The 24,704-nt window shown below is 44.7% G+C and overlaps 2 protein-coding genes across 2 annotated transcripts in view; both read left to right on the plus strand.

Moving 5' to 3' along the window:
• LOC310791526 (synapse-associated protein 1-like) overlaps positions 1-24,704 on the plus strand; it is a gene marked incomplete at both ends in the record, with an annotated part of 582,682 nt that overhangs the window by 63,125 nt on the left and 494,853 nt on the right. The gene's annotated exons all lie outside the window — the stretch shown is intronic.
• LOC310791104 (NLR family CARD domain-containing protein 3-like) overlaps positions 1-24,704 on the plus strand; it is a gene marked incomplete at both ends in the record, with an annotated part of 68,127 nt that overhangs the window by 41,219 nt on the left and 2,204 nt on the right. The window contains 2 exons of the mRNA XM_083652805.1: positions 5,689-5,780; positions 12,185-12,231. Coding sequence (XP_083508931.1) covers positions 5,689-5,780; positions 12,185-12,231 — 139 coding nt within the window. The remainder of the gene's footprint in view (positions 1-5,688; positions 5,781-12,184; positions 12,232-24,704) is intronic.

The following is a 24,704-nucleotide window of genomic DNA, read 5'->3' on the forward strand; positions in this document are numbered from 1 at the left end:
AGTGCATGGAAACGGCTTTAGCGAATCAAACCAAACATGCACTTTTAACGAAGGAAGACAGCGAGATAACCAGTGGGGATAACAGGCGACTGACATCCAGAATTTACATTTTATTCACTTGAGTAACCTCTCCGTGGATTATATATATGCCGAATTGAAGAGTGGCGCCTGGCAATCTGTTTTATGTAGGCCTACCTCTGTATAATCAACAAACGTTAAATTAATATAGTAGGCCTACCTCTGTATAATCAACAAACGTTAAATTAATATAGTGTTGATGTTTTTCATAGCGAGACAACAGCACGCACGCATGGGTGTAGCAGATCAGGAGAGGCATAGCCTACAGCAGACCACTTTTTCCATCATGTTTTCTCTAATGACTACCTCACATTTATTTGGGGAACGAGATTAATTCCCTTGTTTTAGGGTTTGACTGGTGTCTGGCGATGTTTTAATCACATCAATCAATGCGCCTCCTCTTCAACCAACTCCGGCATTACGTGCATAACGTAATGACTGGAAACTCGCACAATTCAGCATTTTCTTTTGCCGACTTTTTGAATACCATGATGATATAATGATACTTTTGGATCACGCAAGGCAAATGAGGGAGAGGACTCATCTCGCTGTCACCACGATGCAGATTTAACGTCCAAAACAGCAGCATCATTGTGGATGTGAGTGGATCTACGTTTACTAGTTTAATATTATCCATTGCCTGGCCTCCCAGGATACCTCGTAATGGTCAATTTACCCTCATGCACATCGTTTGACCATTTTTTCAACTTATAAATGTATAAAACCAGAGGAAACTCGCGTTTTCTAGTGCTTCTCTATAGAACTCCAAGCTGAGAATGTCCGAGTGTATTGTAGAGCTGCACGCCCTGTGATTGGCTCGTCTGCGTTCGCGGCGGGACTTAGCGATAGGTCCATTGGAGGGTTCAGGTTAAGTTAGGGTCCAGTTAGGGTTAAGTTCCCCATCCAATTCAAATTCTGCTTGTATTACAACTTTTCCAGATAAACTGCCATCTGAAAATTGTGTCCCCAAAAAAGTGGATTCTGGACCATAACTACATATTTATTTATTTATTTTAAACTACTTGGCATTTAGATGTATTCATCTGGTCTGTTACAGGAAGTTTTCAAGGAAAATGGGCCAATCCTGAAACAGAGGAGTGACAGTCTGTCTGGTTTCAGATGGAAAGACTATATAAGGCTGACATGATGCTGATCCACACTGACAACATGCTGAAGTCCATTGGATTATAAGACACTGGATTGGTTAAAGATTTAAAGGAGTATTGTATTTTATTGCTTTATTCTTTATTCAGATTGAGTGGTTGCAGCTTGTTGGAGACTGACTGTGAAGTTCTGACATCAGCTCTGAAGTCCAACTCCTCCCATCTGAGAGAGCTGGACTTGAGTTACAATGACCTGCAAGATTCAGGATGGAACCTTCTCTCTGTTGGACTGGACACTCCAGAATGCAGACTGGAGACTCTCAGGTAAAGGCAGTTCACAGTTTTTCTCAGTTGATTCAACACATTTCCCAAACTGAGGTCCATTCTCTCAAAACAGGATTCCTGAATCTGCAAAGGTTGTCCTGAAGGTTTTACTTGATGATTTGACTTGTATTGATACAGCTTCACGCCAGTGAAGCTAGTTGAAAATAGAGCAGCTAGATGTTAAACAGTGGGAAGGTGACAACATCATCTACCCAGTTTTAACATCTGTCCTCTGGTTACTAGTTATAATTCATATTAAAATGTCACTGAACACATTTAAAGCAGACTAGTTTTGGTCCTGAATTACACTGTGGAGATAGTTCCCTGTGAGCTGAGACTGTGGAAAGCCTTCATGAGCTACTGAGGCTGCAGATTTACTATCCATTTGTTTTTAACACCTTAAGTGCCATAGCCGAAATAATTCGTCTTACATAATCCAGCGCTTGAGTGCCAGAGCCGAAATAACTCGTCTTACATGTTTTTTTGACGGTGGGACATCAATCAACCCCTTTTACATCTTCCAGATAAGTATTTGGAGCAAGAGCATGCGTGTAATCTATTTTACCGACCACTAAGTGGCGACAGAGACCGAGAGAAGTCACAGCCACGGGACCCAAAAGCCACAAAAGCAGCCGCCTCCCGCGGAAAAGCCCGGACACACACACACAGAACGGACAGAGATCCCTTCCCCCCAGAGCCGCGCAGCAACGCGCGAACACACACACACACACACACACACACACACACACACACACACACACACACACACACACACACACACACACACACACACACCGCGGGAGAAAGCCATTCAAGGAAATGGCGACGCGATTTTACAGTAATCCGTTTCAGACTCGTCTTGCCCGACAGGCAGACAGGCAGGCAGGCACGCAGACAGACAGGCAGGCAGCACAACGCGCTTCTGACACGCCCGCTGAAGCCAGGAGGAAGGAGGAGAAGACACACGGAGGGAGGAGTTTGAATGAGAGGGGTGTTTCCTGTTGTTATGGAGGAAATTACTGTTCAAAACTATTGTTTAGAATGTCTGACGGTCTTACTGATGCCAAAAATGAATGGTTAAAGTGACTGTTTCACAAAAAGCCATTTATCTCTGAATAAATTTCCAGACGCTGAAACCATGCTGTACTCAACGGCTAATATCTACATAACTACTAACTCTGCAAACTAACTCTTTTAGACAGAGAAAGCACACATTCTATTAGTTATTTTTAGATGATTGGTGTTCATGAATTCTTAACAGAAAAGAATCCTCGGCTCTTCTAAAATGAGCCAGAATCGTCAAAAACACCCCTGGCACAACTTACCTACAGGAATGAAAACATGGCTGGCATTCAATGTGTTAAAGTGTTTCCTAATTTATATCCACTTTTTTATTTTTTCATGGCTCGTTGTGCAGCATAACAAATCATGTGCCATTTTGGAGGATTTATTGATCCAATCACCTTATAGCACCATGTGTGGAAATCAAACCAGTTTTCCTGTCAGTGTTAGTGTGGACCTGCTTTAGACCAGGGCCTCAACAGTACAGTCTGTCAGTAGAAATCATACAATGATGACATTACATATAAGTGTCAGTAAGCCTCATCAACACAGTCTGTCAGTAGGAAAATGCAATAATGACACAATATAACAATAGCATGTCTTCTTGTGCTTCAGGCTGAGTGTCTGTCAGCTGTCAGAGAGAAGCTGTGAAGCTCTGGCCTCAGTTCTCAGCTCCCAGTCATCTAGTCTGAAAGAGCTGGACCTGACTAACAACGACTTCCAAGATTCAGGAGTGAAGCTTCTCTCTGCTGGACTGAGGAGTCCACACTGTAGACTGGAGAGTCTCAGGTCAGGATCACCATTACTGTTTAACAGACCATTTAAAGTCTACTCTACATTCGTATGAAAATACCTGAACTCTCATTTTCCTGCTGATGTAATTTTTGAAACCAAAATGCAGCTATACTTTCTCTCCTGCTGAGAAAACATTTCATTCTTTCTCTCCACACTGCATCTGTTGGTGAAATCTGAAGCAAAGGACTTGTCAGATTCTGTTAAACTGAGTGCAGAACTGTATGAAAACACAAATATTGGAGACAGTTTTTTGTAATAATGTGACCTGCTCTGATGAAATCAGTCACATTGACCCCGAAACACATTTTGAGTTTTATACACTGTTGGAAAGAGGAGAATGTCTGCTTTCCGGTGATGTCAATTATCAAAATGATCTTTGTTCTCCAAATATTGAGTGAGATGCAGCCCTTTATGTCTTGACTGTTTCCAAACTGTTTTGAGAAAAACGGCCTCAAAGTTTGACAAAGTAAGCTAGTTATGCTTGTCACCCTAACTTTATGAGCTGCATTTGAATTTCACAATAATCGCTACAGAGAATGAAAACCAATGGTTTATTTTACTAAAATCTTCTGAAACCCCAAAACAGCCAAAATCAGCATTTTCTTATAAAATCAAGTTTCTACACAAACAGCGGGCCTGTGCTACATGTGACTGATTTTGTCTGAGCATGTCACATATAATAAGTGATTTCAGAGCAGTTTATTAATGGGAATATCCAACATGTAGCTGGTTTTAAGAGCTTCCACTGAGAGCTATGATCTCTTTTTTTAGAGGGTTAGGTTTAGGCTCAAAATAAGCAATGACAAACTATTAGTGTTGTGTGATGAAGGTGAATATGTTATTACAAAAATGTTCATATCAGGCGATGTTGAGTTTCATAACTATGCAAAATCACTTTCTGTAGGTTTCAGTGGTTAATTTTGCTACTGAATAAAAGTTGAAAGAGTCAAATTTAATTTCAAATATATCTTTACTGCCACAATACTCCCCTTAGTTGTAACATTGAGGCTATGCAACACCTGACTGCCTTCAAGACAAGAATATAAAGTAGTTAGCAGGACCAGCTGCAGCTGGAGCAGTTTGTAGAGTTTGAATGAGGAGAAAACCTCCTGAAAACTCACATTGAACACGTTGGTGAACACATTCAACAATAGATCCTCCTGGAAGACAATACAGCAGCAACTGGTCGGCAGTTACATTGCATTTATTTTCGTGGTTCACACTCAAATTAATATTCAGAGTGGCAGTGAGCTTCAGTTGGTGCTCTCGGCTGAAGGCCATTCAGCTGCCAGCTGGCTGCCATGCAAAGAGCTGAACTTTGTTGCACCATAAGCAATCGTGCTTTAGAGTAGTGTTTCTCAACTGGTGGGTCGGGACCCAAAGGTGGGTCGCGGGGCCGTTTTGCAGATGTGTGCATGAGAAAAACGTTTGTCTACTCATTGAGAATGCTGGCATCGGCGGCCAACATTACTATCTTTCAGATGCTAGCAGGCCCATTTTAAAGCGAGAGTGAAGATACTAGTACCATATGAAACTAGAAGACCTAATGTATCCATTGGTACCAACATGCCATGCTAGCTTGTTGTGAAGAGGGCTAAATTACCCTACAATTTAGGCTAAATTCTGTAAATGACTAAGGGAAAATGTTGGTCATGAGGCTAGACCAGAACCACTGCTTTAGTGTGTGTGTGTGTGTGTGTGTGTGTGTGTGTGTGTGTGTGTGTGTGTGTGTGTGTGTGTGTGTGTGTGTGTATAAGCACAGTAGAGTGGTACCAGAGTGGTTTGGGTCTGCCTGTGATGTCTTTGCTAATATCCCCAATACACCCGACGCTGTTTTTGTTGACACCAGCCATAAGCAGGTGCTGATGCTAGAGGTAGGCTGTGTCTTTGATCTGTACATGGACCAGGCATTCCAAGACAAATATATAAAATACCAACCACTACTCGAGACCATCACGAGCCTAGGTTATACCTGTAGATACAGTGTGCTTATATTTGGAAGCCTGGGACATGTACATAAATGCACCATGAGAGGCCTGCAGATTGCTGGCCTGACAAGGGCAAGAGCCAAACAAACTGTCAAATATTGCTCTGTCTCAGCAATTATTGGCAGTCTAGCAGTGTGGAGAAGGAGGTGCTATGGGTATCCATAAGTGCTCAGTATTAATTGACCCTGATATATTTGTTTCCCTGCTTATGAAATGTAATTTGTGGAACCAAATAAAGTATTTAAAATGTGTGCAGGTTGTCAGGCTGTCAGCTCACAGAGGAAGGCTGTGATTCTCTGGCCTCAGCTCTGAGCTCCAACCCCTCCCATCTGAGACAGCTGGACTTGAGCTACAATAATCCAGGAGCCTCAGGAGTGAAGCTGCTCTCTGCTGGACTGGAGGATCCACAATGGAGACTGGACTCTCTCAGGTATGGAGAGGTTAACTCATTGAGTGCCAGCCACTTTTGGAGAACGGATGCTCCCAGTGCCAGAGTTTCAGAGCGTTTTCAGTGATTTCTCGAGGCCCACAGAATAGTGTGTGATATTACTATGTAAACACTGAACACGCACAAAGAACGATGAGACTCTATTCTATCATCTGCAAAAAAAAGTTTATTGATCCCATTTTCCGTTCTTTAGTTATGAGCCGGAGAAGATAGCTTGATTCATCCAAAAACAGCAATTTTTTTCTAGAAGCTGAGATAATTGGCCTTTTGTGAAATTAAACATTTCAAGCACATCACTGACTCTGAAGCTAATCTTTTCTAATGTAGTCACACCTCAAAAATAATTTCCTTCAATAAAACAGTGAAGGCCAGGGAATTCTGTTTGGCAGAATAATATTTTTTAGCTACAACCAGCAGCGCTGGCCCCTGCGTGCGCTGCTGGTTGCAGCTTCTTGCTGGTCTTGATTTGCTGCTGGTGGGCATCGGATATTCTGGCTTGCGTTTGTCAATCCTGTCCTGCTGCCTGGGTCTGTCTGGGTGTTGCGTGCTGCTCTGCGTGCCCCCCCCCCCCCCCCCCCCCCGCCCCGCCTCGCCTCGCCTCAACTGCACACTCCTCCTCCTGTCTGTGGTGGCTCTCTGCTGAGTTTGCTGTGCGCACAGTGAAGGGTGCTCGACATCCTGCTTTTTTACAGCGTTCCGCGTGTGTTTGTCACCGGCAACGATGCTTCCAGTTGAGAATAATAACAACTCCACGGTGTGGATGTGCGGATGTGCTGTCGCAACCGACATGGAGCGGCTCAATTGTGGGAGCAGATTGGCTGCTGCAGGCACAGCTGCAGTAACGTGCTTCAGCATATCGATGCATACGGATGCGATGCGATTTCCGTTTCCATAACGACTTCTTCTTTGTTTTTTCCTTGCCTTTCTGTTATGTGGAGAGCACTGTCGCCACCTAAGGGTTCTGTAAAATAGGTTAGACACATCCAATAGCTATAATATTTGTACAGGAGAGGCAGAAGGCTTTGATCGACGCCCCACCGTCAAAAAACGCAATTGACGAACATGTCCGTCCTTGGCACTCTACGTTACTATTTGAAATGACGAACATGTCCGTCCATGGCACTCAATGAGTTAACGTCTGCCAACTTGTGAAAAACTGATGTTTGGTCAGGACCCCTTTTTCCTCATTCTTCAAAACCACGACAGCGTAGCAACAACTTGTGTCACGGTTATGTTTAGGCACCTAAAGCAACTGGGTTAATGTTAGAGAAATGGTTTGGGTTAGGCAGGCTTAAATAATATTAAATGTGACTTACGGTTGAAATGTAGACTTACTTTGAACATGCTGGGAATCGAACCCCGGTCTCCAGCATTGAAGAGGAGGGTATATACTCTGCCTGCTCCTCTCTCTCTCTCTCCTTGCCTGTTCATGCCCATTTTCTCTGTCCGGAGAATAATATTCCTTTATAGAGTCGTTTCCATGTTGCCAGACACTATGACAGTTTGAGTCTCCCAGCAGCAAAACAAGCAATTTTAGTGAACTAGGGGTGTTAATGATTAACCGATAGTCCGTTAACTGCCGTTAAGAACGTAACCGATTAAAATTAATTAACTGTTTTGACTGACAACATTGTTACTTTGTGTCATCAATTCAGTCTTCATAGCTCACAGTGTGTTAATGATACCAGTCCAGCAGAGGGCGTACCTCACCCAGCTAGCGCAACAGAAGGAGTGGTCACGTGAGAAGGTCGTCACACATGCATGAGGAAGTAGGAAGTGAATTGAGCAAACATGAAACAAAACAGATGCTAAAATTAGCCGCAAGCTCGCGCTAGCAACAGCATAGAATGACTACACTCTAAAAGTAAATCTGTAAATACTGCAACGCCGTTCTCAAAATTTACTAATAAAAGTTATAGCTAAATATTAATACTAGGCGATTGAAGCAGGCATCGTGCGTGCAGACTAGAGACAATAACACAGAAGCCTTGCTTTATGGTGGAAAAGAAGCGTGGTGGACGGTGAGGGATTTCATGAAGTTCATTGAACCAGGCGATCACGTCCCCCTTTGTTGAAATGACTATTAAGGACAGGCGGCTGTTCAAAGGAGGTGAGCCTTATTGTTTTTAGGCTAATTATAGTTTTATTATTATTTTCGTTTGTGATTCATGCCATGAATGTCACATAAATGATATGCAGCTATTGTGTGACTGTGAGGTTAAATAGAACTTGAACTGAGAGAAAGACGAGACGTGATTTTTTTACAGGGGGGGGGGGGGTTGGGGGAGAGAAACAACGTTAACAATTAACCGATTAACTGATGGTTAAGTTGCGCAACTAACGGTTAAGGAAAATGCATGAAATTCCCATCCCTATAGCGAACGTGGAATGACGGTGCGCAATTGCCCGACTGGGTTACACTGGTAGTTGTTTGACGAGCTGTAAACTAGACTATCTGGGTGAGTACTCAACCAATAGTTATAACTGTGGCCCGTGCATCTCTACTGCACGATGATATCGGCACAACATTGTTATCAGACGATAACGATAGCCTTATAATCGGAAATGTAATTTCTGCCGATGCAATTATGCTCAAATGCTTGAATTAACGTTGTTGTTGTCGCAAGCGGTACATAGATAGCTCTGTGGAGCCGATGGGAGCTACTATGCGGTTGCGCTAATGATACGAGCTGATATAGCTATGTATTTGCTGCTAAATCCAGCTGTGGATCCTCATTGTAGCTTCATGCTGTTCAGTTCACACAGTTCAGTTATGGAGAGAGAAGATTTTGAATGAAACTGAAACGTTCAGCTGTTGATCCTAAATCTGAAAGTGGATTCAGTCGCTTTGAATAGTGTGAACCAGAAGCGGAGTGGACAGCCGCTTGTCACACAGACACACACACACACGCGCACACACACGTGCGTATGCACACACACACACACACACACACACACACACACACACACACGGCCTCTTGTTACATGACATTACCTAACTTTATGATGGTTAATTTAAAGTCTCTCCTCAACACTGCAGCTGCTCCTCCAGTTATTCTCTATCAGTCTGTCTCCTCAACACTGCAGCTGCTCCTCCAGTTATTCTCTATCAGTCTGTCTCCTCAACACTGCAGCTTCTCCTCCAGTTATTTTCTATCAGTCTGTCTCCTCAACACTGCAGCTTCTCCTCCAGTTATTTTCTATCAGTCTGTCTCATCAACACTGCAGCTGCTCCACCAGTTATTATCTATCAGTCTGTCTCCTCAACACTGCAGCTTCTCCTCCAGTTATTTTCTATCAGTCTGTCTCCTCAACACTGCAGCTTCTCCTCCAGTTATTTTCTATCAGTCTGTCTCCTCAACACTGCAGCTGCTCCTCCAGTTATTTTCTATCAGTCTGTCTCCTCAACACTGCAGCTGCTCCTCCAGTTATTTTCTATCAGTCTGTCTCCTCAACACTGCAGCTGCTCCTCCAGTTATTTTCTATCAGTCTGTCTCCTCAACACTGCAGCTGCTCCTCCAGTTATTTTCTATCAGTCTGTCTCCTCAACACTGCAGCTTCTCCTCCAGTTATTTTCTATCAGTCTGTCTCCTCAACACTGCAGCTGCTCCTCCAGTTATTTTCTATCAGTCTGTCTCCTCAACACTGCAGCTGCTCCACCAGTTATTATCTATCAGTCTGTCTCCTCAACACTGCAGCTGCTCCTCCAGTTATTTTCTATCAGTCTGTCTCCTCAACACTGCAGCTGCTCCTCCAGTTATTTTCTATCAGTCTGTCTCCTCAACACTGCAGCTGCTCCTCCAGTTATTTTCTATCAGTCTGTCTCCTCAACACTGCAGCTGCTCCTCCAGTTATTTTCTATCAGTCTGTCTCCTCAACACTGCAGCTTCTCCTCCAGTTATTTTCTATCAGTCTGTCTCCTCAACACTGCAGCTGCTCCTCCAGTTATTTTCTATCAGTCTGTCTCCTCAACACTGCAGCTGCTCCACCAGTTATTATCTATCAGTCTGTCTCCTCAACACTGCAGCTGCTCCTCCAGTTATTTTCTATCAGTCTGTCTCCTCAACACTGCAGCTGCTCCTCCAGTTATTTTCTATCAGTCTGTCTCCTCAACACTGCAGCTGCTCCTCCAGTCAGGGCTGTATTACTGAACGGGCATACCGGGCACTCGCCAGGGGCCCGAGAGCTCAGGGGGCCCATGAGCTAGAGTCTCTTTGCAGGCCTCCTGCGGCGGCCTGCGAAGAGACTAACTGATGGGGCCCCTGAGCTCACTTTGCAGCTGAGACTCTAGCTTATGGGCCCCTGAGCTCACTTTGCAGCTGAGACTCTAGCTTATGGGCCCCTGAGCTCACTTCGCAGCTGAGACTCTAGCTTATGGGCCCCTGAGCTCACTTCGCAGCTGAGACTCTAGCTTATGGGCCCCCTGAGCTCACTTCGCAGCTGAGACTCTAGCTTATGGGCCCCCTGAGCTCACTTCGCAGCTGAGACTCTAGCTTATGGGCCCCCTGAGCTCACTTCGCAGCTGAGACTCTAGCTTATGGGCCCCTGAGCTCACTTCGCAGCTGAGACTCTAGCTTATGGGCCCCTGAGCTCACTTTGCAGCTGAGACTCTAGCTTATGGGCCCCTGAGCTCACTTCACAGCTGAGACTCTAGCTTATGGGCCCCTGAGCTCACTTCGCAGGCGGCCTGCGAAGAGACTCTAGCTCAGGGGTGCCCAAATTCTTTCCCATGAAGGGCCAAAACTCAATCTGGGTGGAGGGCTGAGGGCCAAAAATAAACGTTGTGGAATTACATTAAAATGTATTGTGTTTTATAGAAAATTAACATTCTAAATCTAAAATAACATTTCAATATAATAATCTACTTTTTATCTGTTTGGTAATTGTAATAATTTGCAATTGGTTATATATATTTAAAAAAAAACATCTGCATTTGTGGGGAGCTTAAACATTTAATCAGTAAACACCCAGTTAAAAACAGTTGTATTTTCCACCTTTGTAATCAAGAGAGAAATTTGACTTAATTCACAACTTGAAAAATCCTCAAGGTACTTTGAAAATCAGCTTTATTGTTCATCTTTTGTAAACAATTTGCCATGACAATTTGCAGGGATGCAATCTCAGGAGTGAACACAGTATATCTGCAGCCACATTCAGACACTGTTTCACAAAGTCACCACATGAAAAAGCTGTCCACCCTTTGCAATCAGTGCAGATATCTGATAACTTGCCCGAGTTGCATTCTGGATAAAAAAAAATCGGGGGGCAAAAAAAAAAAAAAAAAAAAAAAAAAAATTTTTTTTTTTTTTTTTTTTTTTGCGCTGTGAGGGGGGGCCCGTGAGGGGGGCATGCCCAGGGGCCCGTGAAGTCATAATCCGTCTATGCCTCCAGTTATTATCTATCAGTCTGTCTCCTCAACACTGCAGCTTCTCCTCCAGTTATTCTCTATCAGTCTGTCTCCTCAACACTGCAGCTTCTCCTCCACTTATGTTCTATCAGTCTGTCTCCTCAACACTGCAGCTTCTCCTCCAGTTATTCTCTATCAGTCTGTCTCCTTAACACTGCAGCTGCTCCACCAGTTATTTTCTATCAGTCTGTCTCCTCAACACTGCAGCTTCTCCTCCAGTTATTATCTATCAGTCTGTCTCCTCAACACTGCAGCTGCTCCGCCAGTTATTTTCTATCAGTCTGTCTCCTCAACACTGCAGCTGCTCCACCAGTTATTTTCTATCAGTCTGTCTCCTCAACACTGCAGCTGCTCCACCAGTTATTATCTATCAGTCTGTCTCCTCAACACTGCAGCTGCTCCGCCAGTTATTTTCTATCAGTCTGTCTCCTCAACACTGCAGCTTCTCCTCCAGTTATTCTCTATCAGTCTGTCTCCTCAACACTGCAGCTGCTCCTCCAGTTCTGTGTCTTGAGGCCAAATGTAGTTTTTCTTTAAAGTCTAAAGTTCATGAGGTGGGAGAAGAGAAACCACACCGCTGTCTGTCAGTGGAGGTTTATTAAAATCTGATAGAGAACTGAGGCCTCTGATTACTGGTGCTACTAGTGTCCAGTAAACTAAAAGCACAGGAAGCCGCCATATTGGTCTGCAGTAAACGTTACTATGGTTACAGCCATTATTGACAGGAGTGGAGTGACTCGTGTTAGTGTACAGACTCAGTCTGGTCATGTGACTCAGGTCTGCACCAACATGAACATTGACTCTGATTTATGAAGTCAGTGTGAACAGAGCTGCTAGAAGATGTGAAATATTGTTTGATGTTGAATGGAGGATATTAATGGCGTCTGGAAAAATCCCCCCTATGGAAGATTATGAAGGTTATTTGTTCATTATCAAAGAGATGATGCTGTCTGACTTTATTTACCCCCCTCCCCCACAGTGTGGACCATGATGCAGTGCGGTGGTTGAAACCAGGCCTGAGGAAGTGTAAGTGTATATTTAGTTTGATTCAATACTTCAAAATTTGATTTAAATAAGCGACTTTGAGTACTTAGGAAAGCGCTATATAAATTGAATGTATTATTCAGTTTCTATTGAAATAGAAAGCTCATGTGTGACATCTATTCATTCAAATCCTATTCTGAAACAAGATGGCTGACAAAATGTGTTATGATGAAATTGAAGAAATGAACTGTCAGTCTGTTAATACCATAAAACTTCAATTAAAAGCCAAGTCCCATATAGACACCATTCCCTTTCAGTGGCCAGATGTCGCTACACGTTTTGAAAAATAAATGCTGGCCTAATTATTTATTTATTTATTTATTTATTTACCGGTATGTATTTATGTATTTATGTATTTATTTATTTATTTATTTATTTATTTATTTATTTATTTATTTATCTGTTTGTTTATTTACTTGCATTCAAACGTCCCAGGTCAGATCACTACAGAGAGAAAAAATTGCGACCTGAAATTCAAGCTGTCAGTTTTTTCTTTTTACTGAGAATGAACCGTGGAATGATGGTGCGCAATTGCCCGACTGGGTTACACTGGTAGTTGTTTGACGATAATGCTCGAGCTGTAAACAAGGCTAGCTTGGTGAGTACTCAACCAATCTGAAAAAAGTATGTCACGATAAGTCCCTTAGACACATACAGTGTGGAAAATAGGGTTCAGGTTGGGAAAAAAACGAAATTATCCTTTAAGCGCCCTCACAAAGTTTGAAGTTGATCCGACAAATAGTTCTAGAGATAAACCACTTTCTGTGTTTGCCAGTAGGTGGTGTTATGCCGAGTCTGTGTGCGTGGGTTGAGGTGTGTGTGTGTGTGTGTGTGGGGTGTATCGGTCACAAAAGTGACATGGGGTCACATGGTGACTAACAGACAGCGCTACCTACCCTGCCTCCACAACTTGATTATAGGAGTCAGTCTGAGCAGAAGCAGAGCACACACACACACACACATACATACACACGCGAGCACACACACACACACACACACATACACACGCGCGAACACACACACACATACACACATACACATAAACACACATACACACAGACGCGCACGCACACTAGAGCTGCAACTATCGATTCTTTTAGTAATCGAGTATTCTACCGAATAATCCATCGATTAATCGAGTAATCGGATAAGAACCCTTTTTTGTGTTTTCAAAGGCTTATCGTAACTATACACCAAAAAATAAGATAAATCTCTTCAAATAAACAACTACATTAGTTTCTTTCTTAGAAAAAACAACATTTTTATTTTTAAATTGCATAGAACTGGCAGTGTCATCTTTTCAACCTGACGTTTGAGTTCTTCCAGTGTACAGCAACCGTTAAATAATATGAATGAATGAAACTAGCTAGTTTACATCGTTCATTTACCTTACAGCTGCATGAGGCAACTTCACACATTGCTGCTTCCAAATGGCAGCGGGAGATAACTGAAACATTTGAACTTTAAGACCCAGAAATCCTGTAATGTGATGTCAGTAAACTGTGCACAAGCACGCTGGTCGCTGTATGATAGCTTCACAACAAAGGAAAATGGAAGAGTACACACATTAGTGGTTTATATTGGAACACTTTCAAACTTGCATGCAAAAAGGGGGAAACCACAACCAAGTTAAATTGTAGAAAACTGTATTTATTAACTCAAGGTAATTGCACATATTTACTGCTTTAGTTTTACCATGAACCCAACCAGTGCTTTTTTTTCTTTTTTCTGTCATTATTGAGCGAGGTGACGTAATCTGGGCCTTGCCTTGCTAAGCAGTGCCTAAAAAATAAAATAAATAAAAATAAATGTCTCTACACATACTGGTGTGTATTAAACTAGTGTCTTCTTCAGCTCAAGTCCAAGTCAAGTCCCAAGACTTTGAGGGCTGATTTTTTTATATATAAAATATTGGGAAAAAAAAATCCAAGTCCCTCACAACACTCTCTCTCCTTCACTGCCTACTTCCTTTAGCCCTTCACCACTTCACTTCCTCTCTCCTTCACTGCCTACTTCCTTTAACCCTTCACCACTTCACTTCCTCTCTCCTTCACTGCCTACTTCCTTTAGCCCTTCACCACTTCACTTCCTCTCTCCTTCACTGCCTACTTCCTTTAACCCTTCACCACTTCACTTCCTCTCTCCTTCACTGCCTACTTCCTTTAACCCTTCACCACTTCACTTCCTCTCTCCTTCACTGCCTACATAACCTCTTCAATCCACTCTGCAATATGTGCACCCGTGTGTCTCTCTTCAAGGGGCATGGTTGTAAGGCAGTGGGACATTTCCCAATCCTCTCTCAGAAAGTGACACGTCACCCCCATATAGGCCTCTGTCGCTACACTTGTCCAAATGTCAGTAGTGAGTGCCATCATGTTTGGCGTCTTAAGCCTCTCGATCAACTTGCCTTTGACCTCCTCATACTTTTTCTCCATCTTATTCGTGAAGAAGGTCCTTGAGGGAAGTGTGTAGTTCGGGTTGAAACTCGAAATCATCTTTCTGAATCCTTTATCTTCCACCATGGACAGAGGGCGCATGTCTGTCACAATCATATTCAAAATGCTATTGCTGAACTCAGCTGCTTGTTCACTTGAACATGATGGACCCGTCCTTATAAAGCTGTCCATTGTACGCTGTGATCCGCTGAAAAAGAGGTGAAATAATAATTAATATTGATATTTATTAGGTAAGTTCATAACAAAACTGGAGAATGCACATTTACACACCCTAGACCTGTTGCCTATTATTGACACAAATATCAGAATAGCAAGATAACAGGTCAGGTGGTGTAATAATTGGAGCCTAAAATGCACCAATTAAATAGTTGTTTGCAATCATCATGAGAAGAGTCGACCGGTCTAGGGTGTGTAAATGTACATTCTCCACATACACACTCTTTCTCTCTCACACACACACACTCACTCTCTCTCTCTCACACACCAACAGGCTAGTGTGATCACACACACACACACACACACACACACACACACACACACACACACAACGCTGTTAAATTAGCTGCTAACGTTAGGTTAACGTTAGGTTGAGCTTTGTATTTCTCACAGAAAACGGCAAGCCACATCAAAAAAATGCAGCGTGAATGCAGTTACTAATAGTCATATTGGCAACGTGGCAAGCCAGCAGCACAACTACTACTAGTCTTAATATCAAGTAGCAATCATTAGCATACATTTACATTAGCGTTGTGTATAGTTAACGTTACGTTACCTTGCTCCGCTCGACGTAGATGCGCTGGTGGATGCGTAGACTGGATGTTTACGGTTCAGGTGCTGAAGCATTGACGAGGTACTGTTGTGATATGCAAGGATCGTCTTACAGTACTTGCACACCACTGAGTTCGTGTCCTTTTTCAGCGTGAAATGATCCCACACTTTAGACAGTTTCGGTCGCTTTTTCGGCCCTGGTTCTTCCCTTCCCGGCTCCTCCTGTCTGCTTTCTCCGTCGCCTCGTTCCATTTTGCGGGGTCCGCTCGCTAGTCGCTATAGCTGCTCTCTGGTCTGTCTGTGTCCTCACGTGTTTACACAGGAAGAGCGCTGTGCCACACCAGTAAGCGTCCGTGAGAAACAGTCTCTCTAAATGCCGTGTCGAGGCGAATCATTTTGGCCTCGATCAATTTAATTATTCGAGTTATTCGAGGTACTCGAGGAATCGCGACAGCTCTAACGCACACACACACACACACACAGACGCACACGCACACACACACACATACACACACACACACACACACACACACACACACACACACACACACACACACAAAAACACACATAGACGTGCACGCGCACACACACACACACACACACACACACACACACACACACACACACACACACACACACACACACACACACACACACACACAGTAGCCTACATACATACATGCTGGAGCCAGATCTGTTTTGTATTCCTTTTGTCACCCTCTGCTGGTTGTTGTGGGTAGTGTCTTCTGGAAGCAGAAGATGCTTCTCTTTGTGCCTGAGGCAGGCAGCCACACGTGCCTGCTGGCTACAACACTGACTACGTTTACATGCACACAATATTCCGCTTTTTGCCCATATTCGGAAAATGACAATATTCCGACTAAATGAATAATCCACTAATATTCCCGTTTACATGCAGCCGTAGCTCGCCCTCCCCGACACGTGAGGGAGGGGGGGAGAGAGAGAGATGCAGGTAGGCGGAGCCACGGAGTTTTTCTGTTGAGAATAAACAGAGCAGCACTATTCTTACGAGCATCACTTGGTCCATTTCAGGAGCTTGCTGCTGAAAAGTTTGGTGTTGCGCATCCAAGTCTTTCATAAAAAGTAGGCTAGCAGCCTACGTTATTACCTCGCAGGCTCGCAAGCTTTGTGGACTTCCGTGGGCACTGGGCACTATAGGCTACTCTCTCTCTCTCTTTAAATCGATGTTTCTCATCTCCTCCCGATCAGAAATGTGGGCTTTTCTTTTTGCATGCCAGAGATGATGGATTAATATGATTATATCACCTGTTCTAGACTTTCTAGCACACATCATTTGACCACAAACAGGCAACATGCGTCACAAACTGCGGTAAAAACCCTGATTGAGACGCATATTCTGAATGCGCTGTATACATGATCAAAGAATCCTCCGAAAACCAGAATAATACTGGAATAACCCAGATGTCTTAGTCGGAAAATGCCGAATTCGGAGAAAGGGCAAATTTGGAAAATGCAACTGGAATATGCTGTTTACATGACCCTTCTCAAATTCAGAATATTGTCATTTTCCGAATAATAGTGGAATATTGTGTGTAAACGTAGTCACTGATGTCATCCTCTTCTTCATAGTTTATACATGATGACATCATCTTCTTCATAGTTTATACATGATGTCATCATCTTCTTCATAGTTTATACATGATGACATCCTCTTCTTCATAGTTTATACATGATGACATCCTCTTCTTCATAGTTTATACATGATGTCATCATCTTCTTCATAGTTTATACATGATGTCATCCTCTTCTTCATAGTTTGTACATGATGACATCCTCTTCTTCATAGTTTGTACATGATGACATCATCTTCTTCATAGTTTATACATGATGACATCATCTTCTTCATAGTTTATACATGATGTCATCCTCTTCTTCATAGTTTATACATGATGACATCATCTTTTTCATAGTTTATACATGATGACATCATCTTCTTCATAGTTTATACATGATGTCATCATCTTGTTCATAGTTTATACATGATGTCATCATCTTCTTCATAGTTTATACATGATGACATCATCTTCTTCATAGTTTATACATGATGACATCATCTTCATAGTTTATACATGATGACATCATCTGTAAGTGACACTAGCCACGTTTACATGGGTCCAAAAATCCTACTTATAATGGGATCGATAGGTCAGTTGGATTCAAAATGTCTCATATAAACACCTTAGCTGACCCGATTCACCCGGATCGTTTTACATTTTCGATCGTATTGAAAGAGGTAGTCTACGCCGATTGATAATCAGCTTGATGCTGCATATAAACGGCTGAATAGAGTGGATTCTGTTGATAGAGTGGATTATTCATTCTGCGCATGCGCTCTCTAGTGCAGAAGAACTGGACGGTGGTTGAGACAAACTTCTTAATAGAAACCCTGAGAGCGGTACATTCTTCTTCTTCTCCTGGCCAAATATCTCTGGAGGATGATTAACTGCTAAGACCGTAGAGCCGCAAATGACAGCACGTGTGATTACATAACTGCAAAAGTGTGCGATTATTATTATTTGTTCATGTCTTTTTGAGTGTGTGCCTCCTCTAAACTAACGTTACACGCGACGCAGCAAACACACGTTTCTCTGCCATCACACTGGGCATCAACACTAGCGTAGCGGGAGACTTCTCCCATGCACTCCCGCAAATAAGTAATGTTATGTGCAGCAAGGTTCACAAACATAACATCTTACCGAGAGAGAGGGAGAGAACATCCATGATCGCTAACAGCTAGCTATGCTAATAACTAGCTAGCCGTTCAGAAACGCATGTAAACATCCGTGTGATTAGCGAGAATGTCAGTAAAATAAGGAGAGAGCTGCAGGTGCTTATGCAGAACTAGTGCACGATTAAGTGCACAGTGGGTAATGACCCGCTGTGATGAAGAATATAGCGAGATTAACCAGGTTGATATCAGAGAAAACACTGTCACAGCTGTTTGCAGCAGCACCTCCAGGCTTCTAACGCTAACTAGTCTGTCACATGATGCCTTCATGGTCCCTCGATAAAGTCTGCAGATGCACGTTACCTCGTCTCTCTCTCAAGAAGTGTCACGTGAGTGTGGCGTTTAAGGCCATCTATCGCTACAAAAGAAATAAACGAGATGTATTATTGTATTAGGCCTACTTGACAGACATGTAACTAACTTTGCAGTCTGAGCCATCTTCTATGTGCTGTAACACAGCGCAGTTTCTATTTTTCTAGTGTTTCTTTTTTACATGTTTGGGACAGGCAAATGTCTCCAAATGTTTGTTTTTTTAAAGATAATTTTATTTCAAATTGTTTTATTTATTTAGTTTTAACATATTTTAAATTGTAATATATTTCATGTATTTTATTCTGTGATAGGCTACGTGAAACTGTGGTATTTTTGTCCAAGGTTATCATACCGTCAAAAACTCATGCCGGCACATCCCTAGATACCATTTGTTTATTATATCGCAATCACAATCGCAAATCACAATATTGTCCACCATAATCGCTAATCACACCTTTCCCCCAAATCGTGCAGCACTAGATCCATTTTTCCAGAGGTAAACATGAAAAGTGGTAGACAGAAGTGCACCTCTTCTTCTCTGCAGGTAGTGGGAGAGACCGTTTGCACATGTCTGTAATCGGTTTCAGCTGGGGCCATCATGTATACGTGGATTGAACGTGGATCGCTTTATTTAGCGTTCATGTATACAGATCAAATCAGATTCATATAATCCGACTGATTTCAATCAGATTGATGAAAACAATCCATGTAAACGGGGCTACTGTTTCTTCACCTAAAAGTCACATAGATGCATCGTGATGTGTTTGATGTCTGGTGTTTAGTTTAGCATGTTGACTTCATGATGTCTTGTCTAAGTTAGCAGCTTGTGATTTGGGCTTGTAGGTAAGTTTGCTTTGTCCACATCAGCAGCTGTTGACTTGATTGTTTGTTCTGCATCAAATCAGATGCTTTGATAAATGACATTTAAACAAACTAGGAATCGATTCCTGCAGCTCACATTCACAGCTCTGCTGCTGTGTGGCCTCGCCTGCAGCTCTGCTGCTGTGTGGCCTCGCCTGCAGCTCGGCTGCTGTGTGGCCTCGCCTGCAGCTCGGCTGCTGTGTGGCCTCGCCTGCAGCTCGGCTGCTGTGTGGCCTCGCCTGCAGCTCTGCTGCTGTGTGGCCTCGCCTGCAGCTCTGCTGCTGTGTGGCCTCGCCTGCAGCTCGGCTGCTGTGTGGCCTCGCCTGCAGCTTGGCTGCTCTGTGGCCTCGCCTGCAGCTCTGCTGCTGTGTGGCCTCGCCTGCAGCTCGGCTGCTGTGTGGCCTCGCCTGCAGCTTGGCTGCTGTGTGGCCTCGCCTGCAGCTCGGCTGCTGTGTGGCCTTGCCTGTCTTATTGGTGCTCGCACAATGTCTCCCTCTCTCTCTCCCTCAGTATCTCCCTCCCTTTCCGCCTCTCCTCCTCTCCCTCTCACTCCCTCTCCTCCCTCAGTCTCTCCCTCAGTCTCTCTCCCTCAGTCTCTCCCTCTCTCCCTCCCTCAGTCTCTGTCCCTCTCCTCTCTCTCCCTCAGTCTCTCACCCTCTCTCTCCTCCTCTCCCTCTCTCTTCCTCCCTCAGTCTCTCTCCCTCTCCTCCTCTCCCTCCTCTCTCTCTACTCCTCTTCCTCTCTCTCCATCAGTCTCTGTGCCTCTCTCTCCCTCCCTCAGTCTCTCTCCCTTCCTCTCCTCCTCTCCCTCCTCTCTCTCCCTCTCCTCCTCCCCCAGTCTCTCTCTCTCTCCTCTCCCTCCTCTCTCTCCCTCTCCTCCCTCAGTCTCTCCCTCTCTCTCCCTCTCCCTCCCTCTCCTCCTCTCCCTCTCCCTCCCTCAGTCTCTCTCCCTCTCTCTCAATCCCTCAGTTTCTCCCCCTCTCTCTCTCCCTCTCCCTCCCTCTCCTCCTCTCCCTCTCCCTCCCTCAGTCTCTCTCCCTCTCTCTCTCTCCCTCAGTCTCTCTCTCTCTCTCTCTCCCTCTCCTCCTCAACCTCTCTCTCCCTCAGACGCCCTTCTCACCAAACATGATCAACTCACATGTACTCACACTCGCCCTGTCAAGTCCTGTCCTGCTGCTGCAGTGTGGTTGGCTGCTTTGCTGTATTTCCGTCTTCAATTGGTCTATTTTGGTTTTGGCCCCTCCTCTCGTCTTGTCGTTTGTGATGTCCTGACGCCAGGTATCCCAGCATGCTTTGCAAGGTGACGAGCGACAGACGGCAGGGAGGGAAGGAGGGGCCATTTCGAAATCGACCAATTGAAGACGGAAATACAGAAGAGCAGCCAACCACGCTGTAGCAGCGGGCAGGGCTTGACAGGGCGATAGCAAGTACATCGCTCACCGCCCATGTTGGTGGTCAGGGGCCGTCAGTCTCTCTCCCTCTCCTCCTCTCTCCCTCAGTCTCTCCCTCCCTCTGCTCCTCTCCCTCTCCTCCTCTCTCCCTCAGTCTCTCCCTCCCTCTGCTCCTCTCCCTCTCCTCCTCTCTCCCTCAGTCTCTCCCTCCCTCTGCTTCTCTTCCTCTCCTCCTCTCTCCCTCACGGCTCGTGCACACCTACAATGGCAAAATCACTTTTCCGCTGTGACGCAGCGTTTTGTGGGCGTGGAAACCAGCTTCCAGCTTGGAGCTGTAGAAACATTTTCAGGTCGAGGTACACAGAAGGGTGGTTGGACGAAATGTGTAGGAAGAGCTGTCATTGGGTAGCTTAACGAAAGGTCCCGCCCTAGTCCCGCCCCGCGAGCGTGAAGCCGCTTGGAGACAAGCAGCCTCTAGTTTGCGACAGCGAAACGCTGGGCGGTTCCAGCGGCAGGGGGCGCGAGGTTGAAATGGACCAATCAGACGCGGAAATAGAGCAAGACAGCCTATCAAGATGCAGCGTCAAAGAGGCTTTCACAGGAGGCGTGCCGCAGAGCGTTTCATGGTGTGCAAGAGCCGTGAGTCTCCCTCCCTCTGCTCCTCAACCTCTCCTCCTCTCTCCCTCAGTCTCGTTCCCTCAGTCTCTCTCCATCTCCTCCTCTCTCCCTCAGTCTCTCTCCCTCAGTCTCTCTCCCTCCGTCTGCTCCTCTCCCTCCCCTCCTCTCTCCGTCAGTCTCTCTCCCTCCCTCTGCTCCTCTCCCTCTCCTCCTCTCTCCCTCAGTCTCTCTCCCTCCCTCTCCTCCTCTCTCCATCAGTCTCTCTCCCTCCCTCTGCTCCTCTCTCCATCAGTCTACCTCCCTCCCTCTGCTCCTCTCCCTCTCCTCCTCTCTCCATTAGTCTCTCTCCCTCCCTCTGCTCCTCTCTCCATCAGTCTACCTCCCTCCCTCTGCTCCTCTCCCTCTCCTCCTCTCTCCCTCAGTCTCTCTCCCTCCCTCTCCTCTCTCTCCATCAGTCTACCTCCCTCCCTCTGCTCCTCTCCCTCTCCTCCTCTCTCCCTCAGTCTCTCTCCCTCCCTCTGCTCCTCTCCCTCTCCTCCTCTCTCCCTCAGTCTACCTCCCTCCCTCTGCTCCTCTCCCTCTCCTCCTCTCTCCCTCAGTCTCTCTCCCTCCCTCTGCTCCTCTCTCTCCCTCAGTCTCTCAAATTCAAATTCGCTTTATTGGCATGAATGTCTCAAGTACAATATTGCCAAAGCATAAAGAATTGATAAAACAAAATAACATTAATAAAATACAATTGATTTCAGTTACAATACATACAGTAGTCACATGTCAACAGATCATTAGGGGTTCAAGCCCTGAAGGGGCTGAAACCCTATTGTTTTTGTAAAACCGGTATTACTATTATTATAGTGCCCCGACGCAAATTCCCGTGAGTTGGTAAATGGTAGAGACCTGAAATTTGGCCCAATGACAGATATTGTTGGCTGGTAGCTGCTCAAGAAAGATTTTTCGAATCGGCCTCAAGGTGGCGCTATAATCGACGGTTTTACGTTAAAGGCCATAACTTCCACGCCGTTTGTCCGATTTTCAAACTTTTTTTTCCCAGATGTTCAGGTGAACCTGCTCTACAAATTTGCCTCAAGAACCCTTAAGGTCCGTCTGGAAAATTGTTGAGATATTTGGAAAAGTTTGGAAAACACGTTTTTTACATCTCCTCCTAGACCGTTGTACAGATTTGCACCAAAATCGCCGGGAAGCATCTATGGAGCAAGCTCTACAATCGTGATTGGTGGATTTTTGAAATCTACTTTAGTTTCGGAGATATTGATCGTTAAAGTTGTGAGAGGGTGTGGCCTCACAGCTAAATTGTCATAACTTCATGACCGATTAAGGAATCTTCACGAAACTTGCAGGAGGTCTTCGGAGACCATCCTAGACCATGTGTGTCAAATTTTGTGCAATTCAACCAAAAGGGGGCGCCATAAACGCCAGAAATGGGCGTGGCTTAACATAAAAAAGGCTGTAACTCCACACCTGTTTGTCCAATGATCGCGAAACTTGTCAGATATATCAAGGAGGATGTCCTAGTCAGAATCAGAAGCTTTGTCATCTGCGCAAGGCTTGAACCCCGCCCATCGCCGCTTGCGGCTATATTATTAATTCATTGTTTTTCCCTCTAATGTCATGGCAGAGTGTTAGCCTACATATTGTGCAGCTAAGTCTGTCAATTGTGGTTCTTCACCTAAACAGTTTCATCAGTTCATCACACGTTTTTCCCTGATATGACGAGTCTGCTGCTCTGAGCTGCTGCAGGAAGGCCTCTCTGACAGCAGGGGGCAGTCTGCTGACTGCTGCTCTGAGCTGCTGCAGGAAGGCCTCTCTGACAGCAGGGGGCAGTCTGCTAACTGCTGCTCTGAGCTGCTGCAGGAAGGCCTCTCTGACAGCAGGGGGCAGTCTGCTGACTGCTGCTCTGAGCTGCTGCAGGAAGGCCTCTCTGACAGCAGGGGGCAGGAGAGGAGAAAATGGACCTCACTTTCTATTTCCCCTGAAGAACACTGTTTACACACTCTCAGTTCTCTGGGCCTCCATTGCTTCTTATGAGGCAATGGAGGGAGGCTGTCAGGCTCGGAGGCGCGCGCCATTATCGTTATAAATGTAAATAATATTCCTGGAATGCGTGTTTTAACAAGCCAGTTACATTTCTTTGCATTCTTAGACATTACCGTTTGATTTAGTTTGCATACTTGCTCAAGTTAGTAGTTAGTTTAGGGCTATAAACTCTGCCAGATGACAGGCACTAGGGGCGCCATTTTCCCCTTCATTTGGAAGAGAAAATGATCCTGAAATGAAGATTTGATTGACAGCTGTATGTCGTGATATGATTGGTTGAAATGGGGTAGAAATTTGATAGTACTAGGTGACGTCAGCAAACTGTACATTACTGTTATCAATGAAATCTTGAAAAATGAACTTTTGATGTGAAAAAGTGTGAAAAACTAAAGAAATTAGATTTTTGTGATTTGTTTTGCATACATTATTAAATAGGTGCACTGCATACCCAGGTATTTGAACTAAAAGAAAAGAAAAGTCATTCTTGGGTTCAGCTCGACTTTAAGGATCTCTTAAGGATCTGTTTCTGTGGGTGTTGTGTCCCATGAGGTGTGTCTCTGGTTCATTGGTTAACTCTCTCCCTCCCTCTCCTCTCTCTCCCTCAGTCTCTCTCCCTCTCCTCTCTCTCCCTCAGTCTCTCTCCCTCTCCTCTCTCTCCCTCAGGCTCTCTCTCTCCCTCAGTCTCTCTCCTCTCTCTCCCTCAGTCTCTCTCCCTCTCCTCTCTCTCCCTCAGTCTCTCTCCCTCTCCTCTCTCTCCCTCAGGCTCTCTCTCTCCCTCAGTCTCTCTCCCTCTCCTCTCTCTCCCTCAGGCTCTCTCCCTCTCCTCTCTCTCCCTCAGTCTCTCTCCCTCTCCTCTCTCTCCCTCAGTCTCTCTCCCTCTCCTCTCTCTCCCTCAGTCTCTCTCCCTCTCCTCTCTCTCCCCCCTCTCCTCTCTCTCCCTCCCTCTACCCCCTCTCCCTCTCTCTCTCCCCCAGTTTCTCCCCCTCTCTCTCTCCCTCATTCTCTCCCTCTCTCTCTCTCTCCCTCTCTCTCCCTCAGTCAATTCAATTCAAAGAGGCTTTATTAGCATGACCATAGTGAGTTACAGTATAAAGCACATAGTACATGTTAGTACAGACAGAGGGAGAACAAAACTAAAACAGTTTGTAACATACAGAACAGAAACATGATGTTACTGTAACAAAATACAGGTAGTTCCAACAACAACCGTGTCAACAATATTTTGTA

The sequence above is a fragment of the Poromitra crassiceps genome (assembly GCF_964638095.1).
Source record: "Poromitra crassiceps genome assembly, chromosome: 16".
In the NCBI taxonomy this organism is placed as follows: domain Eukaryota; kingdom Metazoa; phylum Chordata; class Actinopteri; order Beryciformes; family Melamphaidae; genus Poromitra; species Poromitra crassiceps.